General features: G+C 43.3%; 3 protein-coding genes across 4 annotated transcripts; 2 read left to right on the top strand and 1 right to left on the bottom strand.

Moving 5' to 3' along the window:
• On the top strand, nucleotides 1,416–6,281 carry LOC8066389 (putative disease resistance RPP13-like protein 1). The gene is made up of 3 exons (XM_021449305.1): nucleotides 1,416–1,917; nucleotides 2,528–5,806; nucleotides 5,917–6,281. The coding sequence occupies exon 2, from the start codon at nucleotides 2,564–2,566 to the stop codon at nucleotides 5,780–5,782; it is 3,219 nt and encodes a 1,072-aa protein (XP_021304980.1). The 5' UTR covers nucleotides 1,416–1,917; nucleotides 2,528–2,563; the 3' UTR covers nucleotides 5,783–5,806; nucleotides 5,917–6,281.
• On the top strand, nucleotides 7,041–11,444 carry LOC110431016 (sucrose synthase 7). Its single transcript, XM_021449504.1, has 16 exons — nucleotides 7,041–7,236; nucleotides 7,336–7,468; nucleotides 7,550–7,704; nucleotides 7,810–8,005; nucleotides 8,113–8,231; nucleotides 8,341–8,653; nucleotides 8,766–8,942; nucleotides 9,038–9,154; nucleotides 9,253–9,419; nucleotides 9,515–9,739; nucleotides 9,829–10,150; nucleotides 10,269–10,513; nucleotides 10,604–10,742; nucleotides 10,849–10,934; nucleotides 11,034–11,057; nucleotides 11,163–11,444. Exons 1-16 carry the CDS (start codon nucleotides 7,136–7,138, stop codon nucleotides 11,209–11,211), a joined length of 2,568 nt encoding a protein of 855 aa, XP_021305179.1. The 5' UTR covers nucleotides 7,041–7,135; the 3' UTR covers nucleotides 11,212–11,444.
• Nucleotides 11,600–19,649, bottom strand: LOC8069236 (protein argonaute 1D). 2 transcript variants are annotated; one of them, XM_021449501.1, is made up of 22 exons: nucleotides 19,495–19,649; nucleotides 17,700–18,370; nucleotides 17,390–17,598; nucleotides 17,151–17,300; nucleotides 16,934–17,067; nucleotides 16,264–16,373; nucleotides 15,859–15,965; nucleotides 15,590–15,728; nucleotides 15,341–15,457; nucleotides 15,131–15,238; nucleotides 14,754–14,825; nucleotides 14,231–14,353; nucleotides 13,976–14,141; nucleotides 13,766–13,887; nucleotides 13,542–13,679; nucleotides 13,315–13,457; nucleotides 12,977–13,039; nucleotides 12,815–12,878; nucleotides 12,591–12,726; nucleotides 12,309–12,477; nucleotides 12,185–12,216; nucleotides 11,600–12,079 (listed from the first exon to the last, which is right to left on the bottom strand). In XM_021449501.1, exons 2-22 carry the CDS (start codon nucleotides 18,327–18,329, stop codon nucleotides 11,865–11,867), a joined length of 3,147 nt encoding a protein of 1,048 aa, XP_021305176.1. In that variant the 5' UTR covers nucleotides 18,330–18,370; nucleotides 19,495–19,649; the 3' UTR covers nucleotides 11,600–11,864. The 2 variants fall into 2 exon arrangements, with proteins under 2 accessions (XP_021305176.1, XP_021305177.1); XM_021449502.1 differs by having other exon boundaries at nucleotides 17,700–18,411; nucleotides 19,495–19,626.

Here is a 20,881-nt window from a genome sequence, read left to right as displayed (position 1 = left end):
TGTTTACTTTTCACTTGTATAGAACAGGAGTAATTATAATTATGCAGTTTTTTTTGTTACCGAAATGATTTGCTAGTTTTTTGGCAGAAGAAATTAAAATTTGCCTTGTATAAGAGCTGGATACTATGGACTGTTTACTTTGCGAGTACTGCAGATACTGATGACACAAGCTTCTCTCTCTAGGCTAGATTGCTTGCTAAAAGAGAAAAAAAATTGGACGGCAGAAGAGGCCAATTATCAGGAGTATTGTTGGAGGTGGACATGGAGACTTTTATTTTAGATGAGAGAGAGAGAATGGTGCTCGTGCCGTGTGGAACTCGACTGACCGGATTGTTGATGGCGATGCTGTCTTCGAACTAATAAATAAATAAATAAATAAATTTAATCGTCCTGGCAGATTCTACTTGTAATAATGTACTGGTTTTTCGGTAATAATAAAATTGTTAGCTCGTTTATTAATCTTGATTGATTGATGGGGGCACCGACAAGAGAAAAAAAAGGGAGGCCGGCATAGATTCTTGACTTTGAACTGTTGCGTTGAGGCCTGCCACTACGCATCATTCCATCTCTTAAAAAAAACAACCTGGAGTACCTAATAATGCACTCTTTCTTTCTTTTTTCCCTCTTTGCTGCTGTTCCCTGATTTTGTATGGATGGGCAGATTCTTGTTTGCAGTTGAATAGCATTATGTACTGACTGTACACATATCAAGCTATGGATGAATGTTTACATTCACTGGTTTTGTATGAAAATTTTGTTTTACCTAAATCCCTTGACCCTTATTCATTGCTCTACGACTATTCATTACCTTGTGTAACAAAATTTCTTGACCCTATTATTATACTATAATAATTCCCCAAATTTTGCTGGTGGACATGGCCCCACCCCACCCTATGCTGTCCTCTGCCTTCCTCATGTTAAAATTTTTGATATTTTTGCATTTCTTTATTACAAAATAGTTGGTATTTTGCATTTTTGAATTAAACAACCTTTAAGGCTATCTCCACCAGCATACCCATTTGGGAACCCAAACCCAAAATGGGTCTCCAACGCAATACCTATAGCCTCCAACAGAGTACCCATATAGAAGACCCACTTTGGGTATCAGGAGAGACATAACCCAAATTTGGGTATCCTCTCTCCTCGAGACCTATTTTGCAGAGAGTGTTGTCTTTTAGGTCTTGTTGTTGGAGAAGACTAAAAATAGGTATGGAACTTTTTACCTGTAACGCTACCCAAAGGACAAATGGGTCTTGTATTTTGGGTGACGATTGTTGGAGATAGTCTAATGTTAGTAGTATGCATCAATTCACATGTATCTACAGTACCCATTTATTTATTTTTATTTGTATACAAATCTTATAATATATAATTTTTCTTATTTACAAATCGGTCCCGCCACCAACTAACCACTCATCACTTCCCCTGAGCTTGCCTTCCATTTCCATGGCGTCGGCCGATTCAGCTGAGTTGGCTCTAGCTCGGCGATTCGCCACCTGACGTGCCCGTCCTTGTCCGCCGTTTCTCCACTTCTCTCCTTGCCAAAAATAACGCACCTAGCATACCAGGACGGGACCAGGCAGCCGGCATCAGGGATCATCATTGATCTCATCGCATCGAAGCTGAGCCGTTCGTGACAGCGACAGATCCAAAAGCTAGGCTTTTGTAGCTTCTTCCTTCCTTTTTCCTTCCCTTGTTGCATTTGGAAGGAAGGTGGAGGTCCCCTTTTGATAGCAACAGCAACAGGGGGAGGAGAGGGGAGGGGAGGGGAGGGGTCGAGGGGAGGAAGGTGGTGGCCGGCGAGGTGGTGGCATTCGCTGTCGCCGCCACGTTTAGGCTCAATCGCCGCCTTTCTCTTCCTCTTCCTCCTTCCTGCTTGCCCGCCCCAACAACCTTCGTTCCCCACCTAAAGTACAGGTACGCCAATCCGTCCATCCCCTTTTCCCAATTTTGTTTTCTGTCAGATTTTCTCTTCTGTTTCTACATCTTTTCCTATTTCGGCTCCGTGTTGATTGTTGTTCAAGCAAGCCCCTTCTCCCGCTTCCCCCTCGATCTGATTAGATTGGGATAGATGATTCTCGCCTTTTTCTTTCCTGGACCTGATCAATATCATTTTGCTATACTTCCATGAATGATCCAAGGATTTTATACTTTTATGAAGCATTCTAGCATTAATTTCTTTTATGTACCTAATGGTGTCAACTCCCAAAGAAGGAAAAAAACGATTTCTTTCTGCAAAATCAGCGCCCCGATCAATAATTGATTACTTACTACTTAGTAGTAAATAAATTCCATGAATGAAACCAACCAGCGACCTTTTCATCTTGGCTGATCCGTGCAGAGCCTCCGAGCTCTTAGCTTATTTGGAAACCGATACGGCAAAGGAATTAGTGATTTATTTATTTTTGACGAAATGGAATCAGTGATTTGATCGTCAGATTCTGCTACTGTTTGCTTGAAATGATGGATTCCGTTCAAATCAGCAAGCTTTCTGCCCGCGTGCTAACGAATTTTTCAACTTTTTCAGGGGCCTGATACCTCTGGGCAAGCAGGGGGGGCCTCCATGGCGGCGGTGCTGGACTCCTTCGTCAAGCGATGCACGGCGTCATTGGAAGACTTCGCTAGCCAGGAGGCCTGTGTCGCCCTCGGCATCGGGGATGACGTGAGGGGCCTCCTCGCCACGCTGTCGCGCATCGATGCCATCATCTCCCATGAGGAGCGGAGGAGGGTCCTTAGCGCCAAAGCTGATGCGTGGGTGGTGCAGGTGAAGGATGCCATGTATGAGATTGACAACATCTTTGATGTCTGCATGATTGAGGGCGCAAAGGTTCTTGCCGATGACCGCCCACCCACGCCCAAGGTCCGATGCTTCTCCTGCTTCAAGCCTTCGGGCCCCCGGAAGTTCCGCCATGAGATCGGCTTCACCATTAGGGACATTGATCTCAGGCTCAGGGAGGTGGAGGAGGAGATGCCTAGGCTTCCTGCTGGATCAGTTCACTCTGATGCAAAAAGGGACTCATTCAGCCATAATGTCTGTAAGAACTGTTCTGATGCCATGAAGCCCCAAGCAGTTGGGTCGCAGGTCCAGAAGGCTGTGGGTGGCCTTGTGCCAAGGATGCTTAGAGAGGGCAAGAAGAAGGTGGATGTCTTCGCCATTGTTGGTGCGGTGGGGATTGGCAAGACTACGCTTGCTAGGGAGATCTACAATGATGACAGGATGACTGAAAATTTCCCCATTTGTGTGTGGGTCGACATGTCAAAGGATTTATCGGAGTTAGATTTCCTCAAAATGATCATCAGGGGTACTGGTGCCAATGTTGGGGATACAGAAAACAAGGAGGATCTCCTCATCCTCCTCGGCTCTGCCCTTTCAAAAAGGTTCCTCCTTGTCCTGGATGACTTGGACAGCCCAAGCATATGGGACAATCTGCTCAAAGATCCGTTGGGAGATGGTGTCGCGAGAGGAAGAATACTGATCACAACTCGGAATGAGGAAGTGGCAGCAAGTATGAAGGCAACTATCCACCGTGTTGACAAAATGGACCCTGAGAATGCCTGGGCATTATTGTGCAAACAAGTTGATCCAGAATGCAATTTGGAAGAGCTTGCGACATTAAAGGATGTTGGGTTTAAGATTGCAGAGAAATGTGATGGCCATCCTCTAGCAATCAAGGTCATTGCAGGTGTCCTAAGGTCAAGGGGCAACAGCAAGGCTGAATGGGAGATGGTTCTGAATAATGATTCTTGGTTCGTGAGCCCGGTCCTTCCAGAAGTACCACAAGCTGTGTATGTGAGTTATGTTGACCTGCCATCTCACCTGAAGGAGTGTTTCCTCCATTGCTCTCTGTATCCAGAAGAATACCCCATTCAGCGCTTTGATCTTGTGCGGCGTTGGATTGCTGAAGGAATTGTAAATCCCAGAGACAACGAACTGCTCGAAGAATCAGCTGAAGAGTACTATGTAGAATTGATAAGCAGAAACCTACTACAGCCTGATCCTGAAAGTGTTGAGCGATGCTGGATAACACACCATCTTCTCCGTTCACTAGCCCGCCTTTTGATTGCAGATGAGAGTATCTTAATTTATGGTCAGCAGAAATTGAACACCTCATTGTCAAAGCCCCGGCATCTCACATTGTGTAACATGGAAAGCAGCTTGGACATTCCGATTTCACTGAAGCAGCAGATGAGCTTAAGGTCATTGGCACTCTTCAAAAGCCCAACTGTCAGAGCAATTGATCTTCTCACCGAGTCAGCTTCATGCTTGCGTGTATTAGATTTGAGCAATACAGCAGTGGAGGCCCTCCCGAAATCCATTGGCAACTTGGTACATTTAAGGTACCTCAATCTTGATGGAACTCAGGTCCGAGACATACCTTCTTCCATTGGATTTCTCATAAACTTGCAGACCTTGAGCCTTCAAGGTTGCCAAAGCTTACAGAGACTTCCTTGGTCCATCAGAGCATTGCTAGAGCTTAGATGCCTTTGTCTTGAGGGAACTTCCCTAAGCTATGTACCAAAGGGTGTTGGTGAATTGAAGCATCTCAATCATCTAGATGGTCTAATCATCGGTCATGACAACAATGTGCCTGAGGGTTGTGACCTAGATGACCTTAAAGCTTTGTCAGAACTAAGGCACCTTCATGTAGAGAGTTTGGATAGGGCTACTTCTGGTGCTGCTGCACTCGCAAACAAGCCATTCCTAAAGGATCTGTACCTCTCTGAGCAAGCCCCAGTAATAGAAAACCAGGAGAGTCCTGAGGACAAGGATGAAACAGAAAAAGAAGAGGAGGAGGAGCAGGAAGGAAGCAATGACCAATGCAGGGGAGATGAATCAGCCAAAGCTAGTGAAAAGATATGGAATGAGCTCACGCCACCCCATAGCATTGAGAAGCTGGTAATCAAGAACTACAAAGGTATAAAATTTCCGAATTGGATAAGAGGTCCCAAGCTAGGAGCCTCCTTCCCCAGCCTTGTGTTTTTGGATCTTGAAAACTGCATGTCATGCACTAAACTGCCTTCACTTGGCCTCCTGAGTCAACTCCAGTCCCTGCAAATCTCAAATGCGGACTCAGTCATCACCATTGGTTCTGAATTTCTTGGGACCACTGTACTTTCACCAGCCACTTCATTTCCCAAACTTGAGGTTTTAAAGCTCAGAAACATGAAGAAACTTGAAGACTGGTCTTTAACTGTGGAGGAGAACCAGGTAGTGTTTCCTTGTTTGAAGTCACTGCAGATACAGTGGTGTCCTAAACTGAAAGCTCTACCAGAAGGCCTGAAGCATGTGGAGCTGTGTGAACTTCATGTAGAGGGTGCACATAGCCTCACTGAAATCAAGGACCTGCCAAAACTATCTGATGAGCTACATCTCAAAGATAACAAGGTGCTCCAGAGGATCTCCAACCTGCCCATGCTTGGTTCCCTCATTATTGATGACTGTTCAAAGCTGAAGCATGTGGCAGGTCTTGACGCGCTGCAACACCTCAGACTTGTCTTTCCTCCATCCACTGAGACATTTTATTTCGAAGAGCTAATCATTTTCTGGAGCATTGCCTTCCCACGGTGGCTGGAGCTACTGATTCAAAAGTGCAAAGGCCTGCGACGGTTTGAGTTGCAGTGCGGCCTGTCATTACTCAGGAGCTGCCTTGACAGTGGCAAGAACTGGCATCTCGTGCAGCAGATCCCTGAGGTGCGCATCATAAGCTGTGATGGCAAGAGGTATTTTCGGTATAACAAGAGTCGTCGCATTTACGAAACTAATGCACAGTCAGAAGAGTGAAGCCATTCTGAAAATTTTGGCATGGTATGTTTCTTACACCCTTCACAATATTGCTCATCCTGTATAAATGATCACATTATGTGTTTATGGTAATAACCACAGCTTACACGTGCTTGTGCTCTTTTATCTTGCAGACACTGGTTTGTTTTGGGTCAGCCACACGTTTCAGTTGTTGTTGTCCTTTGTTCCGGGAGTTTGTGTTTATATTGAGAGCTTGTATTCTGTTCACGATTGATTTAGGAGTTCTCTGTTTTGCGTGGTTTCTCTTTTTATCGCTCTACCAGTATATGCACTGGTTCTCCGGTGGATCAATGCAGATGCTCACATTTTCTTTACCTTTGAATATGGGTATCCTTCACCAGGACTCAATATGTATGATTCTTTTCTGTTTCCTGGTTATGATGGTCTGTAAATTGTAAACATTGGGTTTGATGGATTTGACTTTGGAGTGCAAAGTATTGGCAGTTAAATACACAGCCTTTTTTCGTGGCTCAAAAAATGATATTTGTGTTTTACAGTTAACTAGTCAATGTAAATGCTGCTAGCAGAATATACAAGAGAACACGCTTCGTACTTGATATCTCTGTAAGCTACAGTGTGGAAAATCAGAAGCAAAATTATTGTGCCCATAATCTGCAGAAAGTTGGATTAAAATTCTTAAAGTTACAGCATGGCAGCTGCGACTGGAACGTTAGCCAAATGTGCGTCAAAATGCACTCCTATAGGTCAGGTTCAATTCAAATCCACCCAAATCTTGAATCCAGCTACTGAAAATATGGAATCAAATCAGAGAGTTGCCCTGCAGCTGCAGGCAGAAAGTATTAACCATGAGACCACATGTGTTGTGATCAGGATGAGTACGTTGCCATATGCAGTAAGTTATACAAATCTGACATCTCTGACTGTTAAGTGTTCCAAGGAGGTTAATCTGTACTCTAATTTCTTGTAATTAATCTTAAACAACTCAAGTCCCTTTCCGTTTTTAGTGTCATATATTCAAATGGAAAAGTCATGGTAAGAAATCCATCCAAGGAATAAGGAATCTTTGCAGGGATACGCCGTTCGTTGGTGTTCATTCATGCCTTTCTTGCCTTGCATGTTTCTTCAGCATAACTTCTCCCAAGCAAATCAATGTGCTTTCTCCCCTGCGCGCCATCTCCCATTTCATTTGCCAGCTGGCGTCCACACAAAGAAAACTCTGCCAATAGGCCAAAGTTTTGTTTCATCATGCTCCCTTCCTTCTATAAATTGTTGCCCATGGACACCCAGCCAGTCACAGCATCACAGCATTCTTCTTTTTCCTCCATAGAAACCATAACATTCTTCTCCACCTTGTTTCTTTCCAAGCCCACCATGGCCTCCAAGCTGAGTTTCAAGAGGACAGACAGTCTCGCGGAAAGCATGCCCGATGCGTTAAGGCAGAGCCGGTACCAGATGAAGAAATGTTTCCAGAGGTAAACCTAACTTAGAAGAAGGCATCCATCATCTATGAATTCAGAGGGTTCTCATTTTCAGTTCTAAAAACTAAAATTTCTGATGTCACAATATTTCAGGTATGTTTCCAAGGGAAGGAGGCTCTTGAAGAACCAGCAGCTCATAGAGGAGCTGGAGAAATCACTGGATGACAAAGTCGAGAAGGAAAAGCTTGTTGAAGGCTTCCTAGGTTACATTATTTGTTCCACGCAGGTGATCTCATCTCACCTTGACATCTTTTGCAGCAAACATTAAACCTGATTAACAAAACTCACATAACTCCTATCTCTGCAGGAAGCAGTGGTGCTACCACCTTATGTTGCATTTGCTGTCAGGATGAATCCTGGCATCTGGGAGTATGTCAAAGTTCATTCTGAGGATCTGTCGGTCGAAGGAATCACACCATCTGAGTACCTCAAGTTCAAGGAGACATTATATGATGAGAACTGGTCTGCATTTTTCACCAATCAAATACTAATAGGAGTCTTTACACTTATCACAGATGTGCTGACGCCAACTGAAAAATGTATGTGTTCTTATCTCACCACTCTCAGGGCCAAGGATGACAACTCACTGGAAGTCGATTTCGGTGCTCTTGACCTCTCAACACCCCATCTGACACTGCCATCGTCCATAGGAAACGGGCTCCAGTTTGTGTCCAAATTTATGTCTTCAAAGCTGGGCGACAAGCCTGAAATTAGCATGAAACCGTTGCTGGACTATTTGCTTTCACTGAACTATCGTGGCGAGGTAAGGCGATATATCTGATCACCTTTCTATCCATGTTGCACATATTGACAGAAGTTTAAAAATAAGCAACCGGCTGACTATATCCTGATCATATGATGAACATGCAGAAGCTGATGGTTAACGACACCATCGATACGGTTAACAAGCTTCAGACAGCACTGCTACTTGCAGAGGTATTTGTTAGTGGTTTGCCAAGATACACGCCATTCCTGAAGTTTGAACAGAGGTGATCACTTGCTATGTATCTCAAGGAGAAGGAGATAAAAACTGTTTATGCAGATACCAGATATGCATTATATTTATACCTAAGGTTTCTGAACACAACGCTATTGCAGATTTCAAGAGTGGGGATTGGAGAAAGGGTGGGGTGACACTGCTGAAAGGTGCAAGGAGACGCTGAATTGCCTCTCTGAGGTGCTACAAGCGCCAGACCCTATCAACATGGAGAAGTTCTTCAGCAGAGTTCCATCCACATTCAATATAGTCATCTTCTCCATCCACGGTTACTTTGGCCAAGAGAAGGTTCTTGGCTTGCCAGACACCGGTGGCCAGGTGGTCTACATCCTGGACCAAGTCAGAGCCCTTGAAGAGGAGTTGCTGCAAAGAATCAAGCTGCAGGGTCTGAACGTGACACCAAAGATTCTTGTGGTAAAGTTAACTACGTCATGATCTTGGCCATTCGTGATTCATATCTGCGCTCAGTGCTCACTTTTTATATATAGATCAAATGCCCTAATGGCTGTTAATTTTGTTCATGCAGCTCACTAGGCTGATACCAGATGCCAAGGGTACAAAATGCAATGTGGAGCTCGAACCAGTTGAAAATACAAAACATTCCCACATACTTCGTGTGCCATTCAAGACTGAAGACGGCAAGGAGTTGCGCCAGTGGGTGTCCCGGTTTGACATCTACCCTTACCTAGAGAGATATGCCCAGGTTTGCCAACTATCACTTCTTACTCCTATATATGTGGGATTTAATATTTGAATAGGTGGCTTCCTCTGCTCACCATGTCACCATGGTAATTTCAGGATTCGTGTGCCAAAATTCTTGACATTTTGGAGGGCAAGCCAGACCTGATCATCGGCAACTATACCGATGGCAACTTAGTGGCGTCTCTCATGTCAAGCAAGCTAGGTGTCACTCAGGTGAAATAATGGTCATCAAGTAGAGTCTTTAAAGATTACTTTTTTTTTTTGCTACCCACAAAAAATCGGTATGACACAGAAAATGATCTTATTGGCAGGGGACAATCGCGCACGCTCTAGAGAAGACAAAGTATGAAGATTCAGATGTCAAGTGGAGAGATCTGGACCAGAAGTACCATTTCTCCTGCCAATTCACTGCAGATATGATTGCCATGAACACCAGTGACTTCATCATCACTAGCACATACCAAGAAATTGCTGGAAGGTTCGTAGAATGTATCTACCTGTAACTTCAGTACACTAACAAGTAACAACAACTTAATCCTAGAGCGCTGAAACGTACATGAACATGTGATGCAGCAAAGAGAAGCCTGGCCAATATGAGCACCACTACGCATTCACAATGCCGGGGCTCTGTCGCTACGCCACAGGCATCAATGTCTTTGATCCAAAGTTCAACATTGCCGCACCCGGTGCAGACCAGTCCATCTACTTCCCCTTCACACAGAAACAGAAGCGGCTGACAGATTTGCACCCACAGATTGAGGAGTTGCTCTACAGCAAGCAAGACACCAATGAACACATGTAAGTTTTTCCTTTCATGAAAGACACACACAGACTCTTATTCACAGGACAAGTCAAGTTTGCTAACTGCTTTGATGCCATCAAATCAGAGGGTATCTGGCAGACAGAAACAAGCCAATCATCTTCTCGATGGCAAGGCTGGACAAGGTGAAGAACATCACTGGACTAGTGGAGTGGTATGGCCAGAACAAGAGACTGAGGGACCTGGTAAACCTTGTCGTCGTTGCGGGCCTGCTGGAAGCATCGCAGTCCAAGGACCGGGAAGAGATTGAAGAAATCAACAAAATGCATAGCCTGATCGACATGTATCAGCTGAAAGGACAGATTCGCTGGATCAAGGCACAGACTGACCGTGTCCGCAACGGTGAGCTGTACCGTTGCATAGCAGATACAAAGGGTGCATTTGTTCAGGTATGCAACGGCTTGCTTCTATGCTGTTTGATCATGAGGAAGATTGTTGTTTGAAAGTTGCAGAGAATGAAACTCAGCTCTAACCATATATATAATCTAATGCCTGCTGTGGTTTCAGCCTGCACTTTATGAAGCATTCGGGCTGACGGTCATTGAAGCGATGAACTGCGGATTGACAACCTTTGCGACAAATCAGGGAGGGCCAGCAGAGATCATTGTGGACGGTGTCTCCGGTTTCCACATAAACCCAATGAATGGCAGGGAGGCAAGCAACAAGATTGCCGATTTCTTCCAAAAGTGCAAGGAAGACCCAAGCTATTGGAACAAGGTGTCCACTGCTGGGCTCCAGCGCATCTACGAATGGTAGGCGCCATACCATAACATGATTGACCTTACCTCTTGTACACATCTGATGAGAAAAAGAAAGCTAAACATGTGTTGTTTGCTCGGCAGCTACACATGGAAGATTTATGCAACTAAAGTCCTGAATATGGGTTCAACATATGGCTTCTGGAAGACTTTGAACAAGGAGGAGAGACTAGCCAAACAGCGCTACCTGCAGATGTTCTACAATCTTCAGTTCAGGAATCTGGTGAGCTGATAATTCATTTGGTTATCTGATGGACAACGCTGCAATCATCAAGGTTGCGGTAAAACGATGTCTGATGAATGATGTTATATATATATCATCCATGCAGGCAAAGACTGTCCCTAGGTTATTTGAACATCCTCCGCAAGCCCTAGCAGGGCCTAGTACAATGACCGTAACGAGGCCCAAAGAAAGGCAAGTGTGCCCACTCTTAAGAACTTTACTGAAGAGAGACCGGGGAAGCAACTGACTGACCAATTTGTTGTTTAACAATTCCAAATCTGGTTGCTGCAGAAAGCCACGTACTAGGATTCAGAGGTGAGACTTCTTGCCCTGCAGATTGAACTGCAAAACCTAGCGATAAATGTACAATTGTACGCTGCCTACTGATTCTTCAATGCCTGCTCCTTGTTTTGTTGTCAGGATCATGACCAGCTTGATGGGTCAGAAGTCTTCTACTTCTCAACAATAGAGCCAAAGAGATGTGATGGATATGCATGATCTCCTGAAGCCAAAGGTCCTGGCGGCTGCACATATTCATTCCACTGATACCGGACCAGATGAGAGTATATTGTAAAGTGATTGTTGTGTATGCATATGTGGTTTTCATTTGTTGACTATTGATTGGAGAGATGGATGGTGTAAAGAGAGTGGAAGTGTACATGATTACAATTGATAATAATATATGACAAGGATTGTGAATGCTGTGTCAAAAGAGTGTGCTGCAGCTGATGCAAATCCAAATGTGCTGCGCCCCAGATAGCAAGCAAAATTTGAAAATCCAAATGCAAGTCACAGACTGAAGACAGCCCAGAAGCCACAGTTCGAAAGGACGTTCTGAACACAAGAGGAAAATGATATGATCCGAAACATAATAGTCTCAAAATAACATATGGGATCCCTCCAGTACAAGCAGGGCCTAGAGCGGATCCGCTCTGGCCGGACTTCTTCAAACAAACACTAAGCAAATGCACTGAAACACAACGTCTTTGAACACGGTTTGCTCATAGCAAGCAGATTATTACTGACCAAACAAACTACAACACCAAGCAAATCAAATTTCAGGCAGGCTGCCTGCTCATGTTGTTAAGAGTCATGCTGCTTGTAGACACAGGCTCCGGTTCATCAGCAGTAGAACATGACGTTCTTGACACTGTCCTTGAGCACAGGAAGGGGCCTAACGGCTCCACTGGTGGCGGCACGGGTACTGCGGGATGTAGAAGAGCTGGACGGCGCTCCTCCGCGAGAGCCACTCGCCAGTGATCCACTGTCTGAGCTGTCCGGCTCCATGTAGAACCGGGCGCGGAATGCAGCTAGATGAGCGTAGTATGCTGGTGGGACTGCAAGGCACATGCATTTTGGTTTATTTGTTGCTCGCCCATCAATTCAGTAATTCATAACTCTGATTAATTCAGCTCCCTTTTAGGAAAATTGAGACAACTTACCAATGGATACAGAACGTGTGCACCTCGCGTAACTGCACCAGCAATTTTACAAGTTATGAGTACACAGATCAGGGACTCACACCTCTTTAAGCAGCTATAAGAGTGGCCAGGCAGAGAAGCTTACGTGTAGCAAAGGTTATTGGTAAGGGTCTGCAATGCATCAGCTGTGAAGTTGTTTTCATCCCACAAGACATGGTAGTGAGCAGGACGGCTCGTGCCCTTGATGCCAGCATGGCTGCACAGGAAGAAGTCAAACTCTGTAGGGTGGCAGATCTTCGAGTCCACAACAGTACCTGCAATTTGACCCAAACCAAAACAAAGCCCAAAGGGTTCTCTAGTTAAGTTTCCAAAAGACTGCAGCAGCATGTATATCTTATTCATTTCGAAAACAAGAATTAATAACCACCAGGAAGTATGTTCCCACTCCTGTCGACTGAATTCTGATCATTGTGGTTGTGTGCGAACAACCTCGTGTGGTGCCGTTTCTGGACCACGATGAAAGTCACCTGTGGTTGGTAATTTGCTTCCAGCGATGCACACGCCTAAGGCACACATTAACATCAACTATAACTTGCAAGTTGCAACAACCCTAACTGTGTCTCCAAAATGAAAAGGAAAGAAGAAAGTTACCTTTCGGATTGCATCCAATTCATGCAGTAGAACTTGGTAGAACTGCCCTTCACTCACACCATCCCTGTCAAAGGTAACCACATTAATTGGCCAACGCTTCGAGTAGCTAGCCAGTTGAAGCAGTTCAAATGCAAAGTCTTGTAAGAAATCACACGCACACACCTGTAGAATAGTATCCTCTGAGGCTTTTGACCAGTTGATCTTTTGAAGGATATAAGGAGCTCCCTGCAAATGTGGAGCTCAGCATGTAATACTTGTGCTCTAGGTAAAAAGTGTAGAAGGGAATAGAATGGAGGGAATCACCACACACCCATTGTGGGTGGGGAGCCTTTCATATATATAGCCAATAGGCATGCATGGAAGTTACATACATGGGAAGCTATTCCCTGTACAAGGAAACAATCCTAGGCTATAAATAGAAACAATCCTAGGCTAATTGATCCTGATATATACATATCCTAATAAAAAGGACAAAAGGAGAGGGGGCCTTCCTGGCATACCTGATCATGCCACCACAAATGGTTCCTTTCTGAGGATCATGTACGACCTTATACAGATCCTCTATTAACTCTTGCCTATGAGATTGAGCAGAAACTAAACCTGCATACTTTGTCACCTCAGGCCAATCTTGGGAAGCCACAACCTGCAGGGTTATACAAACAATGAAACAATTGTCAGTGTATGTGTGAACGAAGTCACAAAACATGAGTCCAGTAGTTCAGCTTACAGCAGCAATGGAAGGGCTGCTATCTTCACCAGGATGAGGATGGGTCACATCAGCACCAAATATGATGGTAGGCCTGTCAGTCACCAAAGGAATGCGTCTTGATACTGCATCAGCCAGCACTGTGTTCCTTCCTCCAACCTTTGAAAACAAATAAATTTTCTTTTTGGACTCGACAACTTAAAAAAATGCAACACAGACAAAAGCATAGTCGATAGAAAACCAACCTTGACATTTATCTTCAGAGCGAGATTTGCCAGTATCTGTTTGTTCATCTTAAAAACTTGCTTTGCACAGCAGCACTGTGAAACTAATCCAAGGTCAATTTCACAGATACGCTTCAAATCACCTGAGACCAACACAGAGTATTAACACCAATCATGAGCACGGCAGCAGGAATAAATATAAAAGCCACACAGGGTTTTAAGTAAATGTACCATAAAGAGAACCGTTGTTATCAGGAAGTATCCCAATAAGCAAATCGAGTTCTTTGCGCTGTGGTCCGAGCATGCTCATTGCATCATGGAACCTGGCTTTCAGAGCTCTCTCCACTTTATCAGGATGTGCATATATAGGCGGAAGAATAGGCTCCAAGGCAAAGTCCTACAGAGCCACCTTATGTTGTTACTTCCATAAACCAGTAGATGGAGTGGATACTTGTCATTTCAGAAATTGTTTTAAGGGATACTTGCCATTCCCGAGGCTTGGCACATGCGAGCAAGTTCACGGCAGAACCCAACAGCAACGCTCTCTTGCACGTTTCGAGCAAAATTGACACAGATCCAGCTCCTCACTCTACCACCGTTTACCATTTTCTAGTTAAGGAAAAACGAAACTAAGTGGTAAATCTTGAGGCATAGTACATACATGGGTGTCTTAGTAGCAAAGTATAAAGCTACTACTAATAGTTAGTCAAAAACACAGTGGAACTAATACTGTGGCTTTACTGATTGAACGCCATTTTAACAAGCCAAAAATTCGACTGGAGGATCAATAGCTGGAAAAACAATTATCTGAACATGAATGCCCAGCAAAACTCTAGTAATAGTGCGCTGTGAAGAGAAATTGATCAAGTGGACGTCACCTTAAAAAATTTTCATGTTTCCGAACAGAACAGCTTATGCATATCATTTACTCATATAGAGATAGCCAATATTTTTAACTACTTGATTATAAACTTTTTTTACAAAATACTATTCAGAAAATGTTTAGTACCTTGTTCATCATATTCCACTGCCCAACTCTAGGCAAGCAGTCCTTCTCTCTGCCAGTTTCATTATACTTGAGCTGCATCATAAGTAAAAAATAAAATGTTGTATATGTTGCAAGGAAATATGACTGATGTTAGTAAATAAAACCCACAAACAAGAGTTGCCTCAATTTATAAAACAGGAGTTATGTTAATTATGACACAGAAGGGTGATACGAACAATAAAAGATATTTCAAAAGCCACTGCTGCAATAAGAGTGGAGCGGCCTTGGACCTCTTGCCCTTTATATTGATCTTTTTCTCCATATTTTATATATACATCCAGCAGGGGCTTCCCCTACTGTTTTTGCTAAAAGACACACATGAGTGGGTCTCAACCTACCCGAGGAGCAGGTAAAATCCGTGCCTCAATTGAAGCCAAACGCTCACTGATCTTAATGCCAAACTCTTTAGCATAAGGATCCTCATGGTAAGAGTTATGATTCACCATCTGTAGGCACAGAAAAAGAGGTTTTCATTTGTATACGCATATGAAGTCACGAAGGAAAGGAGAACCCAAGTAGAACTGAAACAAGGGGGAGAAACATATTACCTGAATAATGTCACGCTCCCGATCATGTGGGCGCTGGCATGTCTCCTCTAAAAGAGCTCTTATCTGACCCTGGTTTAATCTCTTAGAGTACCTCTGTCCCTCTACTATTTTGCAGACCTGAGTAAACTCAGATTTTTAAGCACACATTAGAAACACAGGTTTTGCTATCAAAGGTTAGACAGGGATAAGTGAAAGTGTAGAGCTTTGCTAGAAAAGAGCAAGATCAGAAGTTATAGCCATTAAGCTTACCTCCATTGGAAGGTAATTTGGGTGCTGCTGATTGCCGACTTGCAGACAGGGCAGGTAGGTGTGCTGGATGGCAAAGCCATAGGTCTCTTGAAAATATTGTACAACAGATTTCAATGTGCCGCCTTGATCAACAGGAAAACTGTAGCAAATAACATAAGCTTCTTTTAGCAATTGAAATATTATCCCAAGATTTCTTTTTCCTCTGAACAATTATGCAAAGAGGAAAAATGTAAACACGGGAGTGCATGAAGAACAAGGAATGGCCATACGTTAACTCCCGAGTTGCCAGAGATGTTAAACCAGCTATTCGATACTTCCGTCGCATGTTACCACGGTGGGTAACTTCCACCTTCACTCCTCTTAAGGCCTTCTTTATCTGAAATTGTGCACAAGAACACATAAATTAGTCATCAAAATATTAAGTAAAGTGACATACAAAAGGCAAAAGTTGCCAGCTCAGATATGTAAGACAAAATGAAACTGCTGAAACCAATATTAAGAACTGGAAAGTGGGAACATATGTGAGAAATAATAGTCTATTTCCAAGAAGCAGTGTGCTAGACATTTGTTGTTTGATGAATTTAGCACTCTGCCTTACAGAAATAAAGGTACTAAGTTCCATCTGAGAACTAACCAACCAATAAAATATGAATGTGAAATGTCTGCTAGCGTACCTTGACACGTTCAGCATCTGAGAGAGGCCTTGAGTGGATGTCGGTGTTTAAAAGCTGTGCAACAAAATCTATCACAGGTAACGGCTCAAAGAAAGCTGTTGCCGACATATCTGAAAAGACAGAAAATGGTTAAAAGGTAAATTGAGTGATAAGAAGAACTCAATAATCTGCTAATTTAGCAGCACAAAAAAGAAGGAACTGAATAAACTTCAAAGAAAGACCAACTCAAAGGATGATAGGATATCATCTGCACATGCCTCAGTTTGTGCTTTGCAAAAAAGTTATATAAGAACCTTAAGTTATGACTGATACTGCCTGCAACTTGAAAATGCATTACCAAATCATCTGCAATCTTATTCGATGGAGGCACTTGATGATTCATGAATATTAAGTTAGTCGTAACTAAAAGTGCCTAATACAGTATTGCAGCCATCGGAGATGTGATCCTAACAGGGAGCTTGCTCATGGAATTAAGCAGTTGCTTGGCATCACTCAAATTATATATGGTATTGGATGGACATAGTAAAGCGTAACAAGAGTGTTAAGTTGCACGCACCCAAAAGCTTAAGCTTTTGGGAAGAGGTAGGCAATCCACTTATACACTTCAACAAAGAGGACCCTGGTTTAATCATGTATCTCGTACATACATCCATGAGGGACAGAGCTTTACCAATATTCAATGACAGGCCCATTTGAGTAGGCCGAATGCTCTGGTAAAACCCACGCCAGCATTCTATTCCCTCACCAAGGGATCGCCTCCTCCCCAGGTCAGGAGAGAAAAATGATCGCCCAAATGGTGCATATCTTCAAAACAAGAGTGAAATCATTATTGTAAGATTCACACTAATGTATCCTATTATCTGAAACCTAGAGGCTAATTTAATTACCTTGTTGTTGGCAGCTCCCGCAGAACAATATCAAGAACTTGCAAGGCTTCTTGAGGAGCCTCTGCCTGCCTTCCAGCTAAAAATTGCTCCAGACGACAGAGATCAGCCCTTGCAGCAAATTTAATCACTACCTTGTATGTTTTCTTACGCCTAGACATAGAAAAGATAATAGGAAATGTCAAACAGAATATGCTATTTTCTAGGTCGAGAAAACATTGACAAAAGTGGCTCAAGGATACCTCTCTACTCCAGAACCATCGTCTTCCTCAAGTAGAGTGATGTGAAATTCTTTTGAAATGAATGGCAGTGGACCAGCCGTGTATAGGCTCTTTCTACCATCATAGGCTGGAAGCCGCCCTCCCAAGTATGACATCTTGTGCAGCTTCACCAGCTCTTCCATGACAGATCGGTTCACAATTCGCGATGTGACTTCCGGGGTGATTGAAACCTGATAGGATACACCACATGATTAAAAACCAGAAGAGTAAAAAATATTTAGGTAAGGTTATACAGATTCAAGAGAAGGCTGAAAGGGATAGACCAACATACATCATACTGATGAAGATCCTTGTCAGGCAATTCAGCAAAGAAGTGATTTGCCTTCACCAAACACCTGGTGCCAATACTTCCACTTCCTGGGCGATGAGGAAACTTACATGCATTGCTCGACACTGGAAATGCTTGCACAATGTCTTGGCACATGCTTGATTCGTCCTGTACAGACAAATCTTTCAGCTGATCCGTAACTTCTACAGTAGAAGCTCTTGGTGACAGATCTGGAGAGCCTGTTTCTGGTGAGATGTTATCAGGTTCATGTGAAGTTTCCATTGCTTGGCGCAGCTCGGGAGCTATGGCGGACGGGCCTGCCCCACGTCCACCTCTACCACCACCATAGTACTGTGGTGCCTGCACTTCTCTGTAAGCTTGACCTTGGCCCAGATATCCTGCAGCAGGGCCAGCAGGCTGCCACCGCTGCGACATCATCACTCCACGAGGTTGTAACATGGAGCCCTGTCCATGCTGGTAGTAACCAGTTCCACGACCACCTTGTGGGAGTTGTTGATGGTAGGAGCCACCGCGGCCACGGAAACCTCTTCCAGGACCTCTCCCACCACCACCGGGCTCAGCATCCTGAGAGCCCTCGCCCAACCCAGGCAGTTTCGGTCTCCAAGATCCCATGCCGTGGGCAGTGAAACAGTGAGGTTGACGAAGCCAATGTGCTGCCAAGAGAGCAAACTCCAGTTTTACAATTTGACCATCACTGTGAAAAATGCACACTTAAACAAGTAACAAGGATGTTCATATAAAAACTTGGCTTGTTAGTGTTTAACAGTCACTCCCACTACCTGTAAGAATCTAGCTTTATCTGTAGGTAGCACATGAGGATATAAAGTGGCTAAGCTATCATGAACAACTCAATGAACCTAGACAAGAAAGGATTTTTCTTGCAAAAGGATTTATAGATCGAGGCTATACAAAACTAAACAAAATAACTTAATGAGGTAACTAAACCATCTAGAGCAACTGAAACAAGATAGATTATTTCAGTATGAGAAAACAGTAGTGAAGTTAGGCATGAACTCTGAAGGGAAGAAGACAACACGAGGCGCAGACATGGAAACTCAAACACCTTTTCTGGAGTTGGAAATGGCTCCAAAACAAACAAGGCCCACTAATCAAGAAGCACACTATTTACAGTCCAGATGCATGATAAATAGACCAAACAAAAATTATCATAGATCAGAGAAATTAGTTTCTATTACACCCAACCCACCCAGAAAGTGTGTTAAAAATCGTATCTTTCTTACAGGACAAAGCATTGCCGCATGCTTACCCAACAAAATATGCACAGGAGAGAATCGTGTGACATCTTCTACAGAGAAATATCCGATAAGATTGAATGTTTGTTGTAAGCTAAAGGCCTCAGCTTTTGGCCCCAACGTAAACCTTACAGATCCACATTACAATGCAAGATTTGCGACCCGCAAGAAGAGATGATACAGAGGACTTAATTTACACAGGCAGGCAGCCATGGGACCAAGAACATACACACTATGAGAAACTATGTAGACACGAAGGGAAAAGACAAGAGAAGTAAACGGCTAAACGCATTGGGGCTCCCGTTGTATATGAACACCAAAACACATGGAGAAACACAGAAGACGAGAAGAAACGACGGGTGAAACGCAGGAATGAAGATTCAGACACAAGAACACGGCATGAGTGATTCTCCGGGGAGAAGGACGACAGAGCGGAGGGGGGAGGAAAGCAACTGAAAGAAGAGGGCAAGGAAACTAGAGGGAGCATCTCGTGGAGGAAGAAGCAGAAGGCCGCTTGTGATCACCTTGGGGAGGCGGAGATGAAGCTTGCAGCTAGGGGAAGTAGAGCAGAACCTCCCTCCCTGTTCTTTCTTTCACAGTGGATGATCCGGAGCGGAGCAGAATGATTGATGTGGAGAGAGAGAGGGAGAGAGAGAGAGTGGGGGAAACGCCAAGAGGATCTATTTAAGCAGCAGGGAGTGCACAGAGACAACGATTTTGAGCTTATTAGCCAAATTTATTAATTATTTAATGGTATTTTTTTTATGATAAATCAGCCGGTACTTGTCATGCCGGTGCTATCTTCTTGTGTTGCTCTCTTAGTTGGGTACTTGGGTTAAGGCCCTGTTTAGATTGTGGATGAAAATTTTTTATGTGTCACATCGGATGTGTCGGAAGGATGTCGGGAGAGGTTTTTAGAAACTAATAAAAAACAAATTACATAGCTCGTCAGGAAACTGCAAGACAAATCTATTAAGCATAATTAAGCTATCATTAGCACATATGGGTTACTGTAGCACTTAAGGCTAATCATAGACTAACTAGGCTTAAAAGATTCGTCTCGTGATTTTCAACCAAACTGTGTAATTAGTTTATTTTTTATCTACATTTAATATTCAATGCATGTGTCCAAAGATTCGATGGGATGGATAAAAAATTTCTGGGTGGGGAACTAAATAGGGTCTTAGTATTATGTTGGTTGGTCATACTTAACTCTGGGTATTTTCAAGTGTTTACCTTTTGATCGAGTAATATACAGGCACCAATAGTGCAGAAATGCAATCTGCCATGGTGTGTGTGTGAACCGTAGGAAGGGGAAAAACAACTCTACCGACACCTCAGAAATATCTGCCTTATGGATATATAAGAAAAGAATAGTTGTAAAACTAAAACTTTTAGTTCATTTCCTTAGGAAAAACTAGCGTAATTTTTTTGAAGGAGATAAATCTCGATCAGCTTTTAAGAAAGCACTAACATTTGGAAAAAAAAAACATGATGTAAATCTTGACTTATGTCTCGTTTAGGCCCTGTTTTGATTAGAGATGAAAATTTTTTGGGTGTGACATCGGATGTGTCGGAAGTATGTCGGGAGAGGTTTTTAAAAACTAATAAAAAAACAAATTACATAACTCATCAGGAAACTACAAGACAAATCTATTAAGCATAATTAATCTATCATTAGCACATGTGAGTTACTGTAGCACTTAAGGTTAATCATGGAGTAACTAGGCTTAAAAGATTCGTCTCACGTTTTTCAATCAAACTGTGTAATTAGTTTATTTTTTTATGTACATTTAATGTTCCATGCATGTGTCCAAAGATTCGATGGGATGGACGAAAAAATTTTGGGTGGGGAACTAAACAGGGCCTTAGAGCGAAAATTTTTGGGTTCAACTACTATAGCACTTTCGT

The sequence above is a fragment of the Sorghum bicolor genome, chromosome 10 (genome assembly GCF_000003195.3).
Source record: "Sorghum bicolor cultivar BTx623 chromosome 10, Sorghum_bicolor_NCBIv3, whole genome shotgun sequence".
Lineage (NCBI taxonomy): Eukaryota > Viridiplantae > Streptophyta > Magnoliopsida > Poales > Poaceae > Sorghum > Sorghum bicolor.
Note: the sequence above shows the minus strand (reverse complement) of the source record. Positions and strands in the feature narration are given on the sequence as shown.

Bases quoted from the DNA above. Each gene is read 5' to 3' on its own strand.
- LOC8066389 (XM_021449305.1), top strand. From the start codon at position 2,564: ATGGCGGCGGTGCTGGACTCCTTCGTCAAGCGATGCACGGCGTCATTG.
- LOC110431016 (XM_021449504.1), top strand. From the start codon at position 7,136: ATGGCCTCCAAGCTGAGTTTCAAGAGGACAGACAGTCTCGCGGAAAGC. The intron at 7,469-7,549 runs GTGATCTCATCT...CTATCTCTGCAG, and splicing joins ACATTATTTGTTCCACGCAG to GAAGCAGTGGTGCTACCACC. The intron at 8,006-8,112 runs GTAAGGCGATAT...ATGAACATGCAG, and splicing joins CACTGAACTATCGTGGCGAG to AAGCTGATGGTTAACGACAC.
- LOC8069236 (XM_021449501.1), bottom strand. From the start codon at position 18,329: ATGGGATCTTGGAGACCGAAACTGCCTGGGTTGGGCGAGGGCTCTCAG. The intron at 17,599-17,699 runs GTATGTTGGTCT...GTATCCTATCAG, and splicing joins AGGATCTTCATCAGTATGAT to GTTTCAATCACCCCGGAAGT. The intron at 12,727-12,814 runs GTAACTTTCTTC...TGTGTGCCTTAG, and splicing joins AATTGGATGCAATCCGAAAG to GCGTGTGCATCGCTGGAAGC.